At 47.0% G+C, this 19,566-nt stretch overlaps 1 protein-coding gene across 2 annotated transcripts in view; it reads left to right on the top strand.

Moving 5' to 3' along the window:
• Nucleotides 1-17,713, top strand: part of LOC144797599 (complement factor D-like) — a 40,737-nt gene extending 23,024 nt beyond the window's left edge. The window contains exons 4-6 of one of the 2 annotated variants that reach the window (XM_078668279.1): nt 12,905-13,162; nt 13,996-15,723; nt 17,040-17,713. In XM_078668279.1, the coding sequence (XP_078524405.1) occupies nt 12,905-13,162; nt 13,996-14,223 (486 nt within the window). In that variant the 3' untranslated portion in view covers nt 14,224-15,723; nt 17,040-17,713. The remainder of the gene's footprint in view (nt 1-12,904; nt 13,163-13,995; nt 15,724-17,039) is intronic. The other variant, XM_078668280.1, reaches the window with a different exon arrangement.
• Nucleotides 17,714-19,566: the final 1,853 nt, after the last annotated feature.

Raw genomic sequence — 19,566 nt, forward strand, 5'->3', positions numbered from 1 at the left:
TTCCCATTTGCTGGATCCATCATCACTCATATATTATTTGACGCCATTTGTCCAAGGCATGCATGCATCATGCCTCTTCCTGTGTTTAGCCCTCCCCGAGAGCATGGATCTACTACTATCCATCCCCTACTCCCATTTTAGAAAATGTTTTAATTACTACTTTTTTCTTTGATTTGGAGCACTTTACATGAGCGCTTGTTTTTTCACTCTCTTCGTTGCTCCATTTATGTAAACAGAGCTCTAAATCTTGTTGTCATTTCGTCATAAATGTGGCAGCGATCGGAGATCTGAGGCCGCCACAGGTTTGTACCAGATGCCGGTTCTGTTTTTTTTTGTGTTTTGAAACGTTGCAGCTAACAAGCGGTGCCGTATTTTAACCTTCACCTTATTGGAATGGGTCTAGTATGCCTTCGGATTAAAAATACATCGAAGCTGCGAAACATGTGATTTAACTCCGTCCATTAACTGAGGCGGAGTAGGGTGTTATTGTGTCTCGCAGCTCTGCTATACGGTTCTTCTGGGAACGCAGACTATAATAAATGCCGATCCCACTGTAAAGACGGGACTGAAGGAAACAGCTTTCTTTTGCAAAGCAACGACCTCTGAGATACTCAGATTTTTCATTATATAAAAACAATTTGTGTTTCACATTAATTGACATACATACCACACTCCTATATTTTTAGTAATCATAAAAAAGAAAGTGGCTTAGTATTCCTTCTCTACCCTTTCCATGTGCTACTAAGACTGTTTTCCGAGCTAAAAGACTAAATTGTCTCACACTCAGAAGTGACCGAACGTAGCCGCCATCTTGTCACTGGGTGATTTTCATTCTCCTATACTACAGTCGCCATGGAAACAAACATACAGCTTGCGTTTTACAGGAAGATTGCAGAGAGAAAATTATGGTCTGGGAATGAAGTAAAACCAGAACCAGCTTTATGCTTCCGATTTATACTTTACGACTCTTCCTTTGACTTCAAATCAAATTTTTCCTGGAACGTTCCATGTTTATGAGTTTAGCCAATGTCTGTCTTTTGTTGCGATTGCGCCTAGGACCTAACTGATTGCTGACGCTCCTTGGGGAGTCAGTTGTGGGGTGCCTGAGCTTCAGTGTTTTCATACAGCGCTGCATTCAGAACTTTCGGGTAGATGCTTAGTGTCACTTTGTGTTAAAGTAGGCAACTGCACAAGATTGTGTGGTTTTTGTGCCGCTGATGATACACTCTCACTTTGTGCACAAGCAGTTGTTCATTGTTGCTCTGTGTTTCCATATTAGCACTCGTGCCAGGCTATAATTGTGTTGTCACATAAATACAAAATATTGCATCATTGTGTTCGGATAGATACATCGCCTACGGGCTATCGTTTAGGCCGATACAATATGTGCTCAGAGAGATATATTATCATCCACTGTTACGCAAACAAACAGGTAAATAATGTTTCTATTGTTTCATCGGGAAACACATCTTGAAAATGTGTGCATTTTAAGAACAATACACCCAAGTTTCCTCTTCACATATGGGTGTTGTTGAGCCCAGAGGACTTTTTGTCTTAAGTGGTAGCTGTGTCCTCCTCTCTGTGTGTAAAAACAGAGGTGATTGGTACAGAAGGGATGCTGTTAATACCTCAGCAGTGGCTTATCCACATCGACTGCCCAAGGTGAATCCAGGGGCATCCTTACAGAGCAAATATAGGCAGACTATGACAGAGAGTCCTTTTAAATCTATGAGTTTTGTGTTACACAATGCCACAACACACAAAACCATGCCGTATAATTCCACTACACATACCTCCACTTAACACCTCACAATTCCAATACATTCCATGCCACAGCAAACAATTCCAATCCAACCCTAATAATTCCACTCCACTCCACATACATCCCTTCCACTCCATGACACATAGCTAAAAAACATTGACATTGCCTATAGCTGTCAGATTGCTGCGACCTATTGGCTTTGCTAGTGCTTGTTTACACTGGCATGAATCCCTCTACAGGTTGCTGTAATGTTATAGATACATTTTCAGTGATTTCTTTTGATAATCAGTAGACAAGAGACTTTAATCGACATAGCTCTAAAATAGGAGTTATGAAGTTGATAATTTTGACAAAGTATGTAGGTGAAGTGAATTGTACTAAATGTCAAAATAATTTTTTGTTCCAGGCAAAAAGCATAAGAAGGTGCACCCACCTATTCAACTTTAACTACCATAACCACCCAACAACCATCCCCCTATCTCCTTTCCATCTCTTGTACAGCTCAGGTCTCCATTTCTCTTTCACTATTTGACTGGTGTTTCTCTTTCATCGAGGGTTCTGAGAATTACCTTCCATCAGCACCTTTCCTAGGAGACCCTTTTCACCTTTATCCCCGCATTACCTTTCGCCCTGGGCCGTCCAGTTTGCATTCTTCACCTGTTGGTACTTATCGAGAAGCTCTAATGCTCTCAGGTGCCTGGGGGAGGTTAGGCTAATCCAATCCCTAGCTAGATACTCAACACTGGCTCTGTAAGTCTTCATGAGCCGGTGTGTATCCCAGGTTCTTAATTTCCCGATAGGGACTAAACCGTTTGTAGCCGTAAGGTGTGCCCTGGTTTCCCCATAGAGGCGCCTTTTACCACTAGTAGCAGGAAGGAAATGCTTTTACCTTTCATACTATGCAGTAGATAGATGTCCGACAAGGGTGCACCCAATGGGATAATTTTTTGACATCTAGCCAAATCAGATCCTCTGATGGCTTGTATACTCTCCAGTACCTTGTTCCAATAATCCTGTAATTGGCGACAACTCCACCAGATGTGCCTTGTTCCTACAGTCCCTCTAGCCAAGTATTTTCTATCTAGTGCAATCTGTATGATGTAAGGAACGACCAATATAAATTTTTTAATACTATAGTATATTTCCTTCCTCTGAGCCTGCCTCGTGAAATTGATGCATCTCTAAGCATCCGCCCCCTTGGTCTTCATTTATCCTTATCCCCAGCTCCTTTTCCTACTGCCTCTGGAAAGGACATTGCTATCTGATAGAGACTTCTAGCCACAGATTCCTTACCTTTTCAATTTCCCCAAGCATCAGACTGGATGTGGAAGATTTAACGTGAGCAGTACCCCTGGCGTAGGTGGCTTCGATCAGCTCTGCGTCCATCGTCAACATCGTCCATGCCGGAAGTGACGTTGCGGTACCTATATAGGTGCCAACCAGGCGTACTGACGTCAGTACCTTTCTTTCTGCGCCAGCCAGCGTTGATCCAGAGAAGAGCTACCCCCTCTGTCATTTTTTCACAGAATGTTTTCAACTTTTTGTCAACTGTGTTTGAGGTCTTACCTCCCAGTGTGTGGAGGATGTCAACGCGCAAGTCTGGTTTTATGTCGTGCGGCACCTGTCACGACCGATGACACTGACTGACCCACGATGTGTCTCTCTGTGGTGCCCGTAGTATGCCCACAACTCCAAGTCATGCCCCGATGGCCAGGCCATGGCCCTGAAGGCTTTGAGGGAGCAGTCTCTGAAGCTGCTAGCGGCACGGCACATGGCTGTGGAACCTGAGGTCCTGGTCGAGGGTAAGGTCTTGTGATCGTTCTTGGAGCCCAAAGTCTTTTTCGTCTCATTGGAAGTCCTCTGGACACTCTGGTAAGAGGCACGAGAAAAAGGGCAAGAAGTCAAAGTGCTCTTCAACGGATCACTGACTAAATATCGAGGGACAAAATATAGACTACCCAAAATATAGATTCCAAAATATCGACAGACAAAATATCGAATTCCTATCTCCAAACAGGTAAGTACCAAAATATCGACCCCAAAATATCGTTTATAAATATATTCATTATAAAAATATCGAATTTCTTAAAATTAATGTAAAATTAAAAAAATATTAAAAATAAATAGCTAAAATATACTTAAAAATACTTAAATTACCTTAAAATTATTACAAACAATATTGGGTGGTAGTGTTTCTCTACCACAGAGAAAACGTCCGCACATCCAGTAAATACAGCTCCCAAAGTATATCAACGTGTAGTGTCAAGTATACAAGTATGATTAATAAGAAGGTGCACTGTGTATCCTGTTATACACCCACCACCAGGGGTGTTAAACTAGCAAAAAATGCTAATATTAGTTATCTAAAAAGAAACAGGTCTCTCAGGCACTCTCCAAACTTTTACATCTTCCGAGCGTTAGTCATTATGTTTCACAAGTTATGAGAGCACTGGAACACATTGTTATTTAGATAATAGTGCCAAAATTATTTCATAGGAGTAATGTTCATTTTCAAAACGCAAAATGCAAAAGTACGCGTGGCGGTGTGAGCTGGAATAACTTTTAATGTGTATAAAATAAAGAATTTGAAGAACAACATCGAGTTTTGGATCCGTACTTTTTCATTTTGCGTTTTGAAAATGAACATTACTCCTATGAAATAATGTTGGCACTATTATCTAAATAACAATGTGTTCCAGTGCTCTCATAACTTGTGAAACATAATGACTAACGCTCGGAAGATGTAAAAGTTTGGAGAGTGCCTGAGAGACCTGTTTCTTTTTAGATACCTTAAAATTATTAAATAACTAATTTAACTTATATAAAAAAAATACAATCATATCTGTTAAAACATATATATATATTAACATAATATTAATAAAAAATACACAATATTATTACCGTAGGATAGCGTAGGGGTAAAAATTACTATTCCCACTCCAAAGAGTGCAACAGTAGGGAAAGCGTTGGATAGCGTAGGGGTAAAAATGACTATTCCCACTCCAGAGAGTGCAACAGTAGGGAAAGCGTTGGATAGCGTAGGAGTAAAAATTACTATTTCCACTCCAGAGAGTGCAACAGTAGGGAAAGCGTTGGATAGCGTAGGGGTAAAAATTACTATTCCCACGCCAGAGAGTGCAACAGTAGGGAAAGCGTTGGATAGTGTAGGAGTAAAAATTACTATTCCCACTCCAGAGAGTGCAACAGTAGGGAAAGCGGTGGATAGCGTAGGGGTAAAAATTACTATTCCCACTCCAAAGAGTGCAACAGTAGGGAAAGCGTTGGATAGCGTAGGGGTAAAAATGACTATTCCCACTCCAGAGAGTGCAACAGTAGGGAAAGCGTTGGATAGCGTAGGAGTAAAAATTACTATTTCCACTCCAGAGAGTGCAACAGTAGGGAAAGCGTTGGATAGCGTAGGGGTAAAAATTACTATTCCCACGCCAGAGAGTGCAACAGTAGGGAAAATGTTGGATAGCGTAGGGGTAAAAATTACTATTCCCACTCCAAAGAGTGCAACAGTAGGGAAAGCGTTGGATAGCGTAGGGGTAAAAATGACTATTCCCACTCCAGAGAGTGCAACAGTAGGGAAAGCGTTGGATAGCGTAGGAGTAAAAATTACTATTTCCACTCCAGAGAGTGCAACAGTAGGGAAAGCGTTGGATAGCGTAGGGGTAAAAATTACTATTCCCACGCCAGAGAGTGCAACAGTAGGGAAAGCGTTGGATAGTGTAGGAGTAAAAATTACTATTCCCACTCCAGAGAGTGCAACAGTAGGGAAAGCGGTGGATAGCGTAGGGGTAAAAATTACTATTCCCACTCCAGAGAGTGCAACAGTAGGGAAAGCGTTGGATAGCGTAGGGGTAAAAATTACTATTCCTACTCCAGAGAGTGCAACAGTTGGGAAAGCGTTGGATAGCGTAGGGGTAAAAATTACTATTCCTACTCCAGAGAGTGCAACAGTAGGGAAAGCGTTGGATAGCGTAGGGGTAAAAATAACTATTCCCACTCCAGAGAGTGCAACAGTAGGGAAAGCGTTGGATAGCGTAGGTGTAAAAATTACTATTCCTACTCCAGAGAGTGCAACAGTAGGGAAAGCATTGGATAGCATAGGGGTAAATTTTACTATTCCCACTCTAGTGAAAATAAATTAATATAATTCACATAATCATCAATTAATCAATTAATAAAAATTAATTATCAATTAAGAATTAATTCATTACCAATTAAAAATGAATTAACAATGTTTTGAAAATAAATACCAATTAATTAATTAACATATTTATTTAATTATAATTAAATTACTTCCCACCCTATTCCCCATAAACCCACAACCCGCTATAGAAAATACATTAATTTAATTCACATAGTTATCAATTAATCATTTATTAAAAAATAATTATCAATTAAGAATTAATTAATTACCAATTAAAAATTAATTAACAATTTATTGTAAATAAACACCAATTAATTAACATATTTAAGTAATTATAATTAAATTACTTCCCACCCTATAAACCCACAACCCGCTACAGAAAATAAATTAATTTAATTCACATAATTATCAATTAATCAATTAATAAATAATTATCAATTAAGAATTGATTAATTACCAATTAAAAATTAATTAACAATTTATTCTAAATAAATACCAATTAATTAATTAACATATTTAATTAATTATAATTAAATTACTTCCCACCCTATTCCCCTATAAACCCACAACCAGCTACAGAATTAAATTACACAATAATTAAATTACATAAAATTAATTACTTAAAATAAATTACAAAAATATATACACTTTTCACACATATACTAACATAAAAAACACTTAAAAAATTGCGATATTATTAAAAATTGATATTTTTAATAAACTATATTATGTACTTCGATATTTTGACTGTCTATATTTTTAAAATCGATATTACATTACTTACCTTCAAAACGATATTTTTGATGTCTATATTCTGTCCATTCGATATTTTGTCCATTCTATATTTTGGACCCGATATTTTGGTTTGTCTATATTTTGGATTCGATATTTTGACCATTTACCCTCTTCAACTTCTCCTCGTCCGTCGGCTGGCAAGACGACGAGCCTCAGGATTCTAGGGCTCTTTCACTGAAACCTGGGCCAACTCCGAACCTCCCCGGGTTTCCGAGATCCGGAGCGACCCCCACCCGACTGAAGGAGCTCTATGAGACCATGCGCTTCATATTTGCGAGACCCGACCCCTTCGACGCACCTTTGATCCCTGCAATGTTGAGGGGGACCCTTATGGTTCCGCACCATCAGCTTCGGCTCTAGAAGGGCCATCAAGGATCCACTCCTGGAACTGGACCTTCACCAGTTGTACCATCTCAACCATCCCTTTCACAAGTGCCGATGCTGATTTTCCCACCGCCTCCCTGGTGACACGGAGCCGGATGGGCGTCACCCGACTCCGTGAGGAGCCTTGACTCGTAGATCGGTGCCTGAGCCTTACTCTCTTGGGCTAGGCCTCAGGGATGGTTGGAAGGGGTCACTGGACCCTTTAGAATACCAGCCTTATGAGGAATAACCGAGTATGGACTGGTGTGAGGAACTGGGTGAGGCCAGTGGCCTGGATACTTCTCCAGATGCTGCTCTGCTTTCTCCCCCCCCCCGTGGCTATAGAGAAGGGAGCTTCCTATGCAATGGTGGTGCATAGGGCGGCTGAGGTCCTTGACCTTCAGCTTCCCTCTGTGGCAACCAAGACAATTCTCTTGACAAAGGTGCTGCAACCGAGAGTCTCCACATCTGAACCCGTACTCCCGTTCAATAATGCTCTCACTGACATCGTTTTTGGTACTTATTCTAAACCCAGCACAGGCTCCTGTGCATCGGATGATTGCCCGACTCCATCGCCTGCACCTGGCGACCCAAACTTCCCTACGCAACTCCCTACCCCTGAGAGTTTGGTAGAAAAACCTCAACTTCCCAAAGCGCTTTCCCTACCGCTCCAAGAGGCTGGATTCATTTGGGAAGAAGATGTTTCTTTCAACTGCCTGGCACTGTGGTCCGTGAACAACTCATGCATTTTGGGCCATTGTTACCATACTTTGTAGGATACGGTTACGCAAGGGTTGCCACAGGTCCCAGAGGAGGCCCGGTCTGTACTTACCCAAGCTATCATCAACAGGAGAAATGCAGCAAAGTTCATAAGTCGATGCAGAATTGACATGAACGACTCGCTAGGCAGAGCGTTTTTCATGACATGGCCCTTGGGTGGCACGCCTGGCCGAGGACAACTGGCTTTTCGAGAGATGTCCAAGCTTCCCTTATGGACATGCCCTTCGATGGCACCCATCCCCTCTGCAACAAGGCAGATTCAGCACTCAAGCGCTTTAAGGGTTGTCGAGTTACAGCCAGGTCCTTAGGCCTCTCTGTGTTGCCCCACATCCACCTCAATCTGCCTTTTGCTCCTTTCGTGGCTACGGAAGGGGCTTCCAGCTGCGCCAATTTCTGCCCAGTCGCTGCGCATGCTTCCCAGCCTCTGTGTGGATGAGGTTGCGGTACCCATAGACCTTGTGGGTCAGGTGGCCTGTGGTCTGGTCAGTGTGCCACACCACTAACTGCAACAGCCTCCAAACACTCCTAGTCTGCCCCATTGCCACTATGGGCACCCATTTGGCGGCAGGATTTGCCATCCCCTGCCCCGCTGGTGAAAGAGACCTTGTAAATAAATCCAGTATTTGTAAAGGGCACAGCTACCCGGAGGCATCCCGGCGCTGGGGGCCGTCGGGAAGATTAAGCGAGCTATTGCCCAGAGTCACATGGTGCTGGGCAGACCCCTGCCGCCGGTGCGGGGGATCGAACCGTGAGCCCCAGCGTCCGGTGTCAGTCAACCTGGCCGTAGCGCTACACCTTTCACAACCTCCGAGTGGAGACGCCATTCGTGATCCGTTAGGCATCTTCAGCTGCGTTTGTCCACTCTGGCGTTCTGCGAGTCCACCAACACTGTTCTCTTTCCCATTTTAACCACATCTGTAATATATAGTATCTTATAGCTGGTGTCACACGTTCCTCTACCCATTATAAACCCTGTTTGGGTGGGGTGTATCAGGTCGGGCAGCAGCTTGTCCAGTCTGGTCGCTAATATTTTCACAAAGAGATTGACGTGAAGATTAAGGAAGATGGTCCTACATGGTTGACATAGAGTCTGATCTTTACCTAGTTTACGAAACACGCTGATATATGCCTCAGTCCTGGCTCATGGGTGGGACACCCTTCAGATCATGGGATTTTGTGAGGGTTTCAAATAGAAAGGTTGTGAGTTTTTAGTAAAGCTTAGCGTGACGGCACCAGGCCCAGATGTCCACTAAGATGTCTCATAGCAGATGGTCATGTCAAGTTTATCCGTATCTTTGTCAGATATAACCGATAGAGGATTCTCCTGCCTTCCTCTCCACATGTCTCTGTTGGGTATAAGTCTGTGAAGTGTCTGATCAAACATTTTATTTTGTCTCCTTCCGAAGCAGCAGTCGGGGCTGATTCTCGCCCTTCTATAAGCGACCTTCCTCGTTTTGCTTTCAGGTTGGCGGCCAGTAGACGACCCCTAGTATGACCGTGACAGGACACTGAGCATTTAGTCGATTCATAATATAATTTAGCTTGTTTGTTATTAGGGCTTTTATCTGTTACTAGGGCTTGTATCTGTTACTAGTGCTTGTATCTGTCACTAGGGTGTGTATCTGTTACTAGGGTGTGTATCTGTTACTAGGGCTTGTACCTGTTACTCAGGCTGGTATCTGTTACTAGTGCTTGTATCTGGTAATAGGGCATGTATCTGTTACTAGGGTGTGTATCTGTCACTAGGGTGTGTATCTGTTACTAGGGCATGTACTTGTTACTCGGGTTTGTATCTGTTACTAGGGCGTGTACCTGTTACTAGGGCTAGTATCTGTTACTAGGGCTTGTACCTGTTACTAGGGCTTGTATCTGTTATTAGGGTGTGTATCTGTCACTAGTGCTTGTATCTGTTACTAGGGCATGCATCTGTTACTAGGGCGTGTACCTGTTACTCAGGCTGGTATCTGTTACTAGGACTTGTGCCTGTTACTAGGGCTTGTATCTGTTACTAGGACTTGTTCCTGTTACTAAGGATTGTATCTGTAACTAGGGCTTGTATCTGTAACTAGGGCTTGTATCTGTTACTAGGGTGAATATCTGACTTTTCAGCGATATTCATGCATTGCGGCCGATTTTTAGCGCTTAGGAGATAAACCTTGATAATAGCAAGGTTCCTAAGCGATAAAAATCGCCGCAGCTCGGCGATAAAAATATTGCCGCTAAACCAACATAGCGATAATTATCGCTAGTTGTTGGTAATATGCCCCTGAATTCTAAAAAGGTTAGTGTAAAAAGTGTTTATGTTTGTGGACAAGTTGATAAGGCTAAAATACTGTGGGGCATATTACCAAGCAGGGCGATAGGCAATTATCGCCAGTTTAGTGACCGTTTTCGGCCGCTAAGCGGCAATAATTCTATCGCTCTTTTAGCAAGCTGTCGCTAACTGATGTTAGCGACAGCTTTAAGCGATAGTGAGCGGTTTGGGTCCCGCTTTGCATGTCAGCGATATTTATCGCTAATGACATGCAAAGTGGGCGTACCCAACCCGTTAGCGACTAAAAGCTGTCGCTAACGTCGATATCGCCTATTAGCAAGGCAGGCGTAGCGATGGAAATATTCCCGCTATCGCCAAAAACTAACGCCTGCTCTGACCATTTCTTAGCCATGTTATCCAATGGGAGGTGGATAACATGGCTACGAGCATTTTGTCGCTAATGCGTGAGTATCGCTGTATTCTCAGCGATATTCACACTATCGCTGGAAAATTTATCGCTTTGGAGATAAACGTTGCTAATAGCACGTTATCTCAGCGATAATTTCCGGCGATGCTTAGCGATAAAAAATTCGTTGCTAAGCCTAGTTAGCGATAAATATCGCTAATCGTTGGTAATATGCCCCTGTGTGTTTAAAGTCCTGATGGCTTCCTAAGGCAACCTATCTTCCATTACACACCCTATTAGTAATCGAACAACAGTCCCCACATACACGTTGGAGCCTCGCCCCTGACTATGTGTCATCTGATGACATTTAGCCGTATTGTGTCTAAGTCTTCATCTACTGGAAAATGCGCTAATGAAGGCAGAAGATTTTAAAAAGATGAAGCAAAAATTTACGAAGCATCTTTGCGCTTGCCCGTGGATTTTGCTTAAGCTAAGTTCCCCTTGTGTAACTGCTCATGGTAAAAGCGAAATTTACAACTGAAGTTTGGGCCAACTCGCGACACAACTGCTATGTGCACGGTTTCCCAGATGGCATTACTGCCAGACCTTTGTAATTTTAAAAACAACTGTAAATCTATATCAGAAGCAGGGAGCAACCAACGGGACATTTACAACGTAGCCGTTGGCCTTGAGTGAGTAAGGACTCCGGCACACGCGGCGACTCTCCGAAGAGCTGCACGGAGGGGGAAGGGTTAATGGGGCAGAGCTGGGAGGCTTCACTCATTGGCCTCTTCCAGGTGAGTGTCTGAGGCTCTGGTTGGCTAAGGACTGTGATATCCATCCAGATGTTGTAGAAATGGAGGCCAACCCCTCCCTTTTGGGCTACCCCTTGTGGACTGGCTTACTCTTACAGTAACAGCTCTTAGATGTCTACTCTACTGGTGGCTCGCGCACTGTGGAGGCGGTGAGGTTTAAGGAGGAGAACCGGAGGTCTTCACTCATTGGCTGCTTCATGTTGACCGGCGTAGACTCGGAGTAGGGGCTCTTAGATGGGAAACCTCCATTACAACTCAGTCATTACATTGCACTGCTTTTACAACGCAGCTGTTACAACGCAACTCCCTTTACATCGCATGCCATACAATGCATGCCAATACAATTCATGTCACTACAATGCATGCCTTACAACACATTATAAGGTAAGTAATAGAGATTTTTTTGTTTTAGGGTATGTATGGGTTTTGGGGTAGATGGGAATAGTAATTTTTACCGCTACGCTATCCAACGCTTTCCCTACTGTTGCACTCTCTGGAGTGGGAATAGTAATTTTTAATCCTACGCTATCCAACGCTTTCCCTACTGTTGCACTCTCTGGAGTGGGAATAGTAATTTTTAATCCTACGCTATCCAACGCTTTCCCTACTGTTGCACTCTCTGGAGTTGGAATAGTAATTTTTACCCCTACGCTATCCAACACTTTCTCTACTGTTGCACTCTCTGGAGTGGGATTAGTAATTTTTACCCCTACGCTATCCAACGCTTTCCCTACTGTTGCACTCTCTGGAGTGGGAATAGTAATTTTTACCCCTACGCTATCCATCGCTTTCCCTACTGTTGCACTCTCTGGAGTGGGAATAGTAATTTTTAATCCTACGCTATCCAACGCTTTCCCTACTGTTGCACTCTCTGGAGTTGGAATAGTAATTTTTACCCCTACGCTATCCAACGCTTTCCCTACTGTTGCACTCTCTGGAGTTGGAATAGTAATTTTTACCCCTACACTATCCAATGCTTTCCCTACTGTTGCACTCTCTGGAGTTGGAATAGTAATTTTTACCCCTACGCTATCCAACGCTTTCCCTACTGTTGCACTTTCTGGAGTGGGAATACTAATTTTTTCCCCTACGCTATCCAACGCTTTCCCTACTGTTGCACTCTCTGGAGCTGGAATAGTAATTTTTATCCCTAGGCTATCCAACGTTTCCCTACTGTTGCACTCTCTGGAGTGGGAATAGTAATTTTTACCCCTACGCTATCCAACGTTTTCCCTACTGTTTCACTCTCTGGAGTGGGAATAGTAATGTTTACCCCTACGCTATCCAACACTTGCCTTACTGCTGCCCTAAATGTTTTATGTGTTGTAATGGTATGCGTTGTAATGGTAGTTTTAAAAATGCGTTGTAATGGCATGCATTGTAATATCATGCAATGTAATGGTCGTTGCGATGTAAAAACAGCATTGTAAAAGCATGCGTTGTAATTGTTTCCGTTGTAAAATCATTTTCGTTTAAGGAGCGGAAGGTGACTCTTCACTCATTGGTTGCGCTTGTTCCTCACCTCATCTTTTCGCCTAATGACCCCCTCTCCCGTTACTCTCACCCCTTCTAGCTGGAAGAGACGGTGGTTCTGGGCCCAGATGTGCAGGTGTTCCTGATTGAACGAGAGGACGTCGACGTGGCGGAGGGCACCGAATGCCACGTGGCCGGTTGGGGCATGATCAGCTTAACCGGAAAGAAGCCCGACAAGATGCATCAGGTGGAGGTGCCAATCGTCAGCCGCGAGACGTGCAACCGCAGGGACCAATACGACAACGAGATCACTAAGAACATGCTGTGCGCCGGCGGCCGGCGCAAGGATTCCTGCGAGGTGAGGTGGCAGCGTCTGTGTTCTAGGGGGATATCCCTCCGCCTGATCTTAGGTTTCAAGGGCACGAGTTGTTTGATAATATCTGGTATTATTTTACCTATGGTGCCCTAAAGCCAAGGGTACGCCAAGGTATCTTAGTGGATGGCATTGTTGCCAGTCAGAAAAAGTCGCTCTCTCAGCGCTCCCCAGAGGATGAAAGGCTGAGCCGATCAATAAATTGGTTGTAAGATATTGAGGGCATATTAGCAAGAACCTCGTTAAATTATCACTGTTTTAGCGGTAGGAAACTGCAGCTAAACGGCGATAACGGGCTTGCTAAATCGCGTTAAGATGTGCAGGACATCTAACCTGGGCTTCTATTGGAATTCCATAATGCATATTAGCAAGCCCATTTTCGCCGTTTTAGCGGCAGTTTCCTGGAGGGGTGGGGTCCTTATGAATGTTTTAATTTTTAAGTGTGTTGTTTTGTTTTTTAGAATGGTTTATGGACAAATGTCTAAATAAACTTGTTTTTGAACCTGAACCAATTCTCAAAAGTTAATGTTTTCAAGGTGACGGGTAAATCTCCAACTCGATATGTCTAATGCCCTTTAACTAGCCACGTGCCAGTCAGTGGGCATCCAGGCCTTGGGTTGGCTGATTGGAATTCTGAATCACCACCTGGGTTTCCAAATGCAAACTACTTCAATGTTTGTTTTCTGAAAGTATCAGAATTGGTTGACTTTGGGGTTTTAGACTGGACCGAAGGCATGGGGTGCCCGCGTCCTGGGGTGTCTTTGGTCACCTTGCGCCCCTTTGTGGTGGTAACACCTCTGTTTGTGCTCCTTCCTCAGGGGGACTCTGGCGGGCCACTGGTGTGTGCGGGCAAGGCGGTGGGCATCGTCTCCTGGGGCAATCGCAAGTGCGGGAACATCAAGAAGCCTGGGATCTACACCCGCATCGCGGCCTACACCGCCTGGATCGACTCCGTGCTGGAAGAATCCAGAAGAGAGGAGGAACAGGAGCGCGCCCGGGCATCGGAGGCTGAGGGCCCTGTGGCTGAAGGGCCCGTGCCAGCGTAGCAGCAGTGTCTGCAGTCTCTGTAGGTCCTTCCAAAGCCCTGCCCCTGTAGTGCCAGTCCCAGCCTAGCAGCACTGCCCTCTGATGTCTCTTTATGCCATGCAAAGCCCTGCCCCTGTAGTGCCAGTCCCAGCCTAGCAGCACTGCCCTCTGCTGTGTCTTTATGCCATGCAAAGCCCTGCCACTGAAGTGCCAGCCTGCAATAATACCCACTGCCTCTGTATGCCATTCCGCTGCCCTTCCATTGTTGTGTCTGTGCCAGTCTACCAGCCCTCCCCACTGCCTCTGTATGTCCATCAAAAGCCCTGCCCCTGTAGAGACAGTCCCAGCCTAGCATCATAGCCCTCTGCTGTCTCTTTATGCCATGCAAAGCCCTGCCACTGAAGTGCCAGCCTTCAGCATTACCCGCTGTCTCTGTTCTTCCAAACACCTCCCATTCTTGTGTCCGTGCCAGTCTGCCAGCCCTCTCCGCTGCCTCTGTATGCCCTTGCAAAGCCCTGGCATTGAAGTGCCTGCCTCAGCCTAGCAGCACTGCCCTCAGCTGTCTCTTTCTGCCATGTAAAGCCCTGCCACTGAAGTGCCAGCCAGCAGCATTACCCACTATCTCTGTTCTTCCAAACACCTTCCATTTTGTGCCTGTGCCAGTCTGCGAGCGCACCATGCTGCCTCTGTATGCCCTCCCTCAGCCCTGGCATTGAAGTGTCTGTCTGTGCCAGTCTGCGAGCGCACCATGCTGCCTCTGTATGCCCTCCCTCAGCCCTGGCATTGCAGTGTCTGTCTGTGCCAGTCTTCGCCCTCCCCGCGGCCTCTGTGTGCCCTCCTCAGCCCTGGCATTGCAGTGTCTGTGCCAGTCTTCAGCCCTCCCCGCGGCCTCTGTGTGCCCTCCTCAGCCCTGGCATTGCAGTGTCTGTGCCAGTCTACAGCCCTCCCCGCTGCCTCTGTATGCCCTCCTCAGCCCTGGCATTGAAGGTCTGTCTGTGCCAGTCTTCAGCCCTCCCCGCGGCCTCTGTGTGCCCTCCTCAGCCCTGGCATTGCAGTGTCTGTGCCAGTCTTCAGCCCTCCCCGCTGTCTCTGTGTGCCCTCCTCAGCCCTGGCATTGAAGTGTCTGTGCCAGTCTTCAGCCCTCCCCGCGGCCTCTGTATGCCCTCCTCAGCCCTGGCATTGAAGTGTCTGTGCCAGTCTACAGCCCTCCCCGTGGCCTCTGTATGCCCTCCTCAGCCCTGGCATTGAAGGTCTGTCTGTGCCAGTCTTCGCCCTCCCCGCGGCCTCTGTGTGCCCTCCTCAGCCCTGGCATTGCAGTGTCTGTGCCAGTCTTCAGCCCTCCCCGCGGCCTCTGTGTGCCCTCCTCAGCCCTGGCATTGCAGTGTCTGTGCCAGTCTACAGCCCTCCCCGCTGCCTCTGTATGCCCTCCTCAGCCCTGGCATTGAAGGTCTGTCTGTGCCAGTCTTCAGCCCTCCCCGCGGCCTCTGTGTGCCCTCCTCAGCCCTGGCATTGCAGTGTCTGTGCCAGTCTTCAGCCCTCCCCGCTGTCTCTGTGTGCCCTCCTCAGCCCTGGCATTGAAGTGTCTGTGCCAGTCTTCAGCCCTCCCCGCGGCCTCTGTATGCCCTCCTCAGCCCTGGCATTGAAGTGTCTGTGCCAGTCTTCAGCCCTCCCCGCGGCCTCTGTATGCCCTCCTCAGCCCTGGCATTGAAGTGTCTGTCTGTGCCAGCCTTGCAGCACTGCCTGCTGTCTCTGTATGCCCTCCTCAGCCCTGGCATTGCAGTGTCTGTGCCAGTCTACAGCCCTCCCCGCTGCCTCCGTATGCCCTCCTCAGCCCTGGCATTGCAGTGTCTGTGCCAGTCTTCAGCCCTCCCCGCTGCCTCCGTATGCCCTCCTCAGCCCTGGCATTGAAGTGTCTGTGCCAGTCTACAGCCCTCCCCGCTGTCTCTGTATGCCCTCCTCAGCCCTGGCATTGCAGTGTCTGTGCCAGTCTTCAGCCCTCCCCGCGGCCTCTGTGTGCCCTCCTCAGCCCTGGCATTGCAGTGTTTGTGCCAGTCTTCAGCCCTCCCTGCTGCCTCTGTATGCCCTCCTCAGCCCTGGCATTGAAGGTATGTCTGTGCCAGTCTTCATCCCTCCCCGCTGCCTCTGTATGCCCTCCTCAGCCCTGGCATTGAAGGTATGTCTGTGCCAGTCTTCATCCCTCCCCGCTGCCTCTGTATGCCCTCCTCAGCCCTGGCATTGCAGTGTCTGTGCCAGTCTACAGCCCTCCCCGCTGCCTCCGTATGCCCTCCTCAGCCCTGGCATTGAAGTGTCTGTGCCAGTCTACAGCCCTCCCCGCTGCCTCCGTATGCCCTCCTCAGCCCTGGCATTGAAGGTCTGTCTGTGCCAGTCTACAGCCCTCCCCGCTGCCTCCGTATGCCCTCCTCAGCCCTGGCATTGAAGTGTCTGTGCCAGTCTACAGCCCTCCCCGCTGCCTCCGTATGCCCTCCTCAGCCCTGGCATTGAAGGTCTGTCTGTGCCAGTCTTCAGCACTCCCCGCTGCCTCTGTATGCCCTCCTCAGCCCTGGCATTGCAGTGTCTGTGCCAGTGTACAGCCCTCCCCGCTGCCTCCGTATGCCCTCCTCAGCCCTGGCATTGCAGTGTCTGTGCCAGTCTACAGCCCTCCCCGCTGCCTCCGTATGCCCTCCTCAGCCCTGGCATTGCAGTGTCTGTGCCAGTCTACAGCCCTCCCCGCTGTCTCTGTGTGCCCTCTTCAGCCCTGGCATTGAAGTATCTGTCTGTGCCAGTCTTCAGCCCTCCCCGCGGCCTCTGTATGCCCCCCTCAGCCCTGGCATTAAAGGTCTGTGCCAGCCTTGCAGCGCTGCCCGCTGTCTCTGCGTGCCCTGTCCAAAGTCCTCCCGTTGCAGTGCCGTGCCAGTCTTGGCATCAGCGCCCCCTGTCTGCTGCCCCCCACCGCAGCCTCCTTCTAACTACCCAAACCCCCGTAAATCCCCCCTTCCAGCCCCTTCTGCCTTCACCAGACCTGTAGACACCCCATTCCTGGGGGACACTCCAACTTCAATGCCAAAAATTGCTTTCTTTTAGCTATTTTCTACCTAAAAATGCCTCTGTTTCAATATTAGTCAATGGGGAAAATAAATTACGCAAATTGTCTTTTTTTCCCCATCGCTCTCTTTCCTGTTGTGAAATGTTGGCATGCATGCAGCTAGCGCCCACAGGAGCGGTAGTCCGGGTGAAGCGCTAGCGCACAGGGCCAGCTCAGCCTGTCTGAAGAGTGGGGGGGGGGCGCTTGAAGCCCCCTCCTGAGCACTGCAGACCCCGGCTGCCCCCGTGTCCTGTGTGCCATGCTGCCCTCACAAGGCGCCCTGAAGCTCCTAGCGCCTCCTGCTTCAGTGAGCACAGGGCATGAGCCGCCCTGTCTGTCTGTCTGCGTGCACGCGGCGCCCCCTGCCGGCTGCTTGGGGCACGACTGATGCTTTCTGCTGTTATTCTGTCAATAAAAATGTCTCTGCATTTAGAGTCCTGCTGTCTCATAGGGAGTGAGAAATGAAGGCCCGAATTTACTGAAAGTGGGACCGCGCAGCCACGTGCGTTATTGTGTGAGAAAATGTATAACGACGCATTGACAAAGAGTCCCTGCAACCATGTCATCTGCCTTGTTTGCACTGAAAATATCATTTTAGCGCTCTATTATGCACAGGTTCATGGTATGTGCGTGAGCGAGCAGAGCCGTGCAAGAAAACTGGACTTGAGACACACCCTGCAGTACAAGCTCCTACCTGCAGACAGCCATTCAAGGGCGAATTGCATACATTGTGTACTTTTGAGACATGAACATGTTAGAAATGGACCCGTGTGTCAGCCTGCTGCCTCTGTCTGGGGCCTGCTTTTATTTCCTGCTTGGATTCCACACTCCCTGCCTGGCGCCTGCACCAGATCTGGTTTTGCCTCAAACCCTGGGAGGGTTTCCTCTGCCCCTGCCCTCGGTGCATCCATTTCAAGGCCGGACTGGCCATAGCGGGCACCAGGCATTTCCCCGGGGGGCCGCCATGGTTACAGGGCCGTTTTTGCAGCATAGCTGCAATATCTGCCGCTGTAACGAAATAGACAGAAACCGGCCCTGGTAAACAGCTCGGCCGCACCCCCAACCTACCGGGGGGGGGGGGGGGGGGGGGGGGGAAGCGGCCAAGCACTTTGCCAGGGCCGGTTTTGGGTCCCAGTGCGGCCCTGATCCATTTTGCAGAGATCAGCAAAGGTTTGGCGTACACGTAGTGCTTTAAATGGAAAATAATAAGTGTAGGTACTCATTAATATGAGCTAGAGGCGTGGCTAGTGGGCGGGGCTAGGGGCGGGGCTTATGGCTACATATGATAATACATAATGACTTCTATATCAATTGCAGCAACTATGAAAAACACATGAGGAATGTGTTTATATTAACGAAACAGGTTAACTCATTACACAAAATGAAACCCAAATTGGATGATATGTGAAAATTTCCATGTTTTGTAATATTTGCTGCTTCTTAATGCCATACAGTTATTTGTTGGTGTTTGGCACAATACACACGCACACATACACAAAAACAAGCAGACGTACACAAGTATCCTACACATTCCCTCTAAAATCTACTGACTGTCCTGATTCTCTCCCTTTTCTCTCACAGAAAACAGGCACACACACACACGTCTCCTGTTCTCCCCTACATGCTGTCCTCATCCCCTAAATTTGCGTCTGGAAAATTAAAGTCAAGAAATGCACCAGATTTATGACTTTACAAAAATGTTCCTTGGCTGCAGCTGGCATGTTTTTCTTATTAAATTCTTAACGAAAGCATGCACACTTTGGGGCATATTATCAAGGGGGTTTATCTCTTCTTTTTTGGCTTTAAAAGCCAAGAAAGCGGAGATAAAATTATCCCCCTATTACCTAGCTGTCGCTAACACCAGTTAGCTAGTAGGAGATAGCGACCATCTTGGGCCCCACTTTGCATGTCAGTGATATTTATCACTAATGACATGCAAAGTGGGCGTGCCAAGATGTTAGCGACTGGAAACAGTCGCTAACATCGCTATCTCCTATTACCAACTTTTGGAGATATTTGCGCTAAGGGCGAATATCTCCAAAAGCTAACACCTGCCCTGAGCAGTTCTTAGCCATGTTATCCAATGGGAGGTGGATAACATGGCTAAGAGCATTTGCTCGATAATGCATGAATATCGCTGACTTTTCAGCGATATTCATGCATTGCGGGCGTTTTTTATCGCATTTGCGATAAACCTTGCTAATAGCAAGGTTTATCTGCGATAAAAATCGCCGATGTGCGGCGATAATTTTTGTCTCTAAACAAGTTAGAGACAAAAATT

Source organism: Lissotriton helveticus, chromosome 12 (assembly GCF_964261635.1).
Source record: "Lissotriton helveticus chromosome 12, aLisHel1.1, whole genome shotgun sequence".
Lineage (NCBI taxonomy): Eukaryota > Metazoa > Chordata > Amphibia > Caudata > Salamandridae > Lissotriton > Lissotriton helveticus.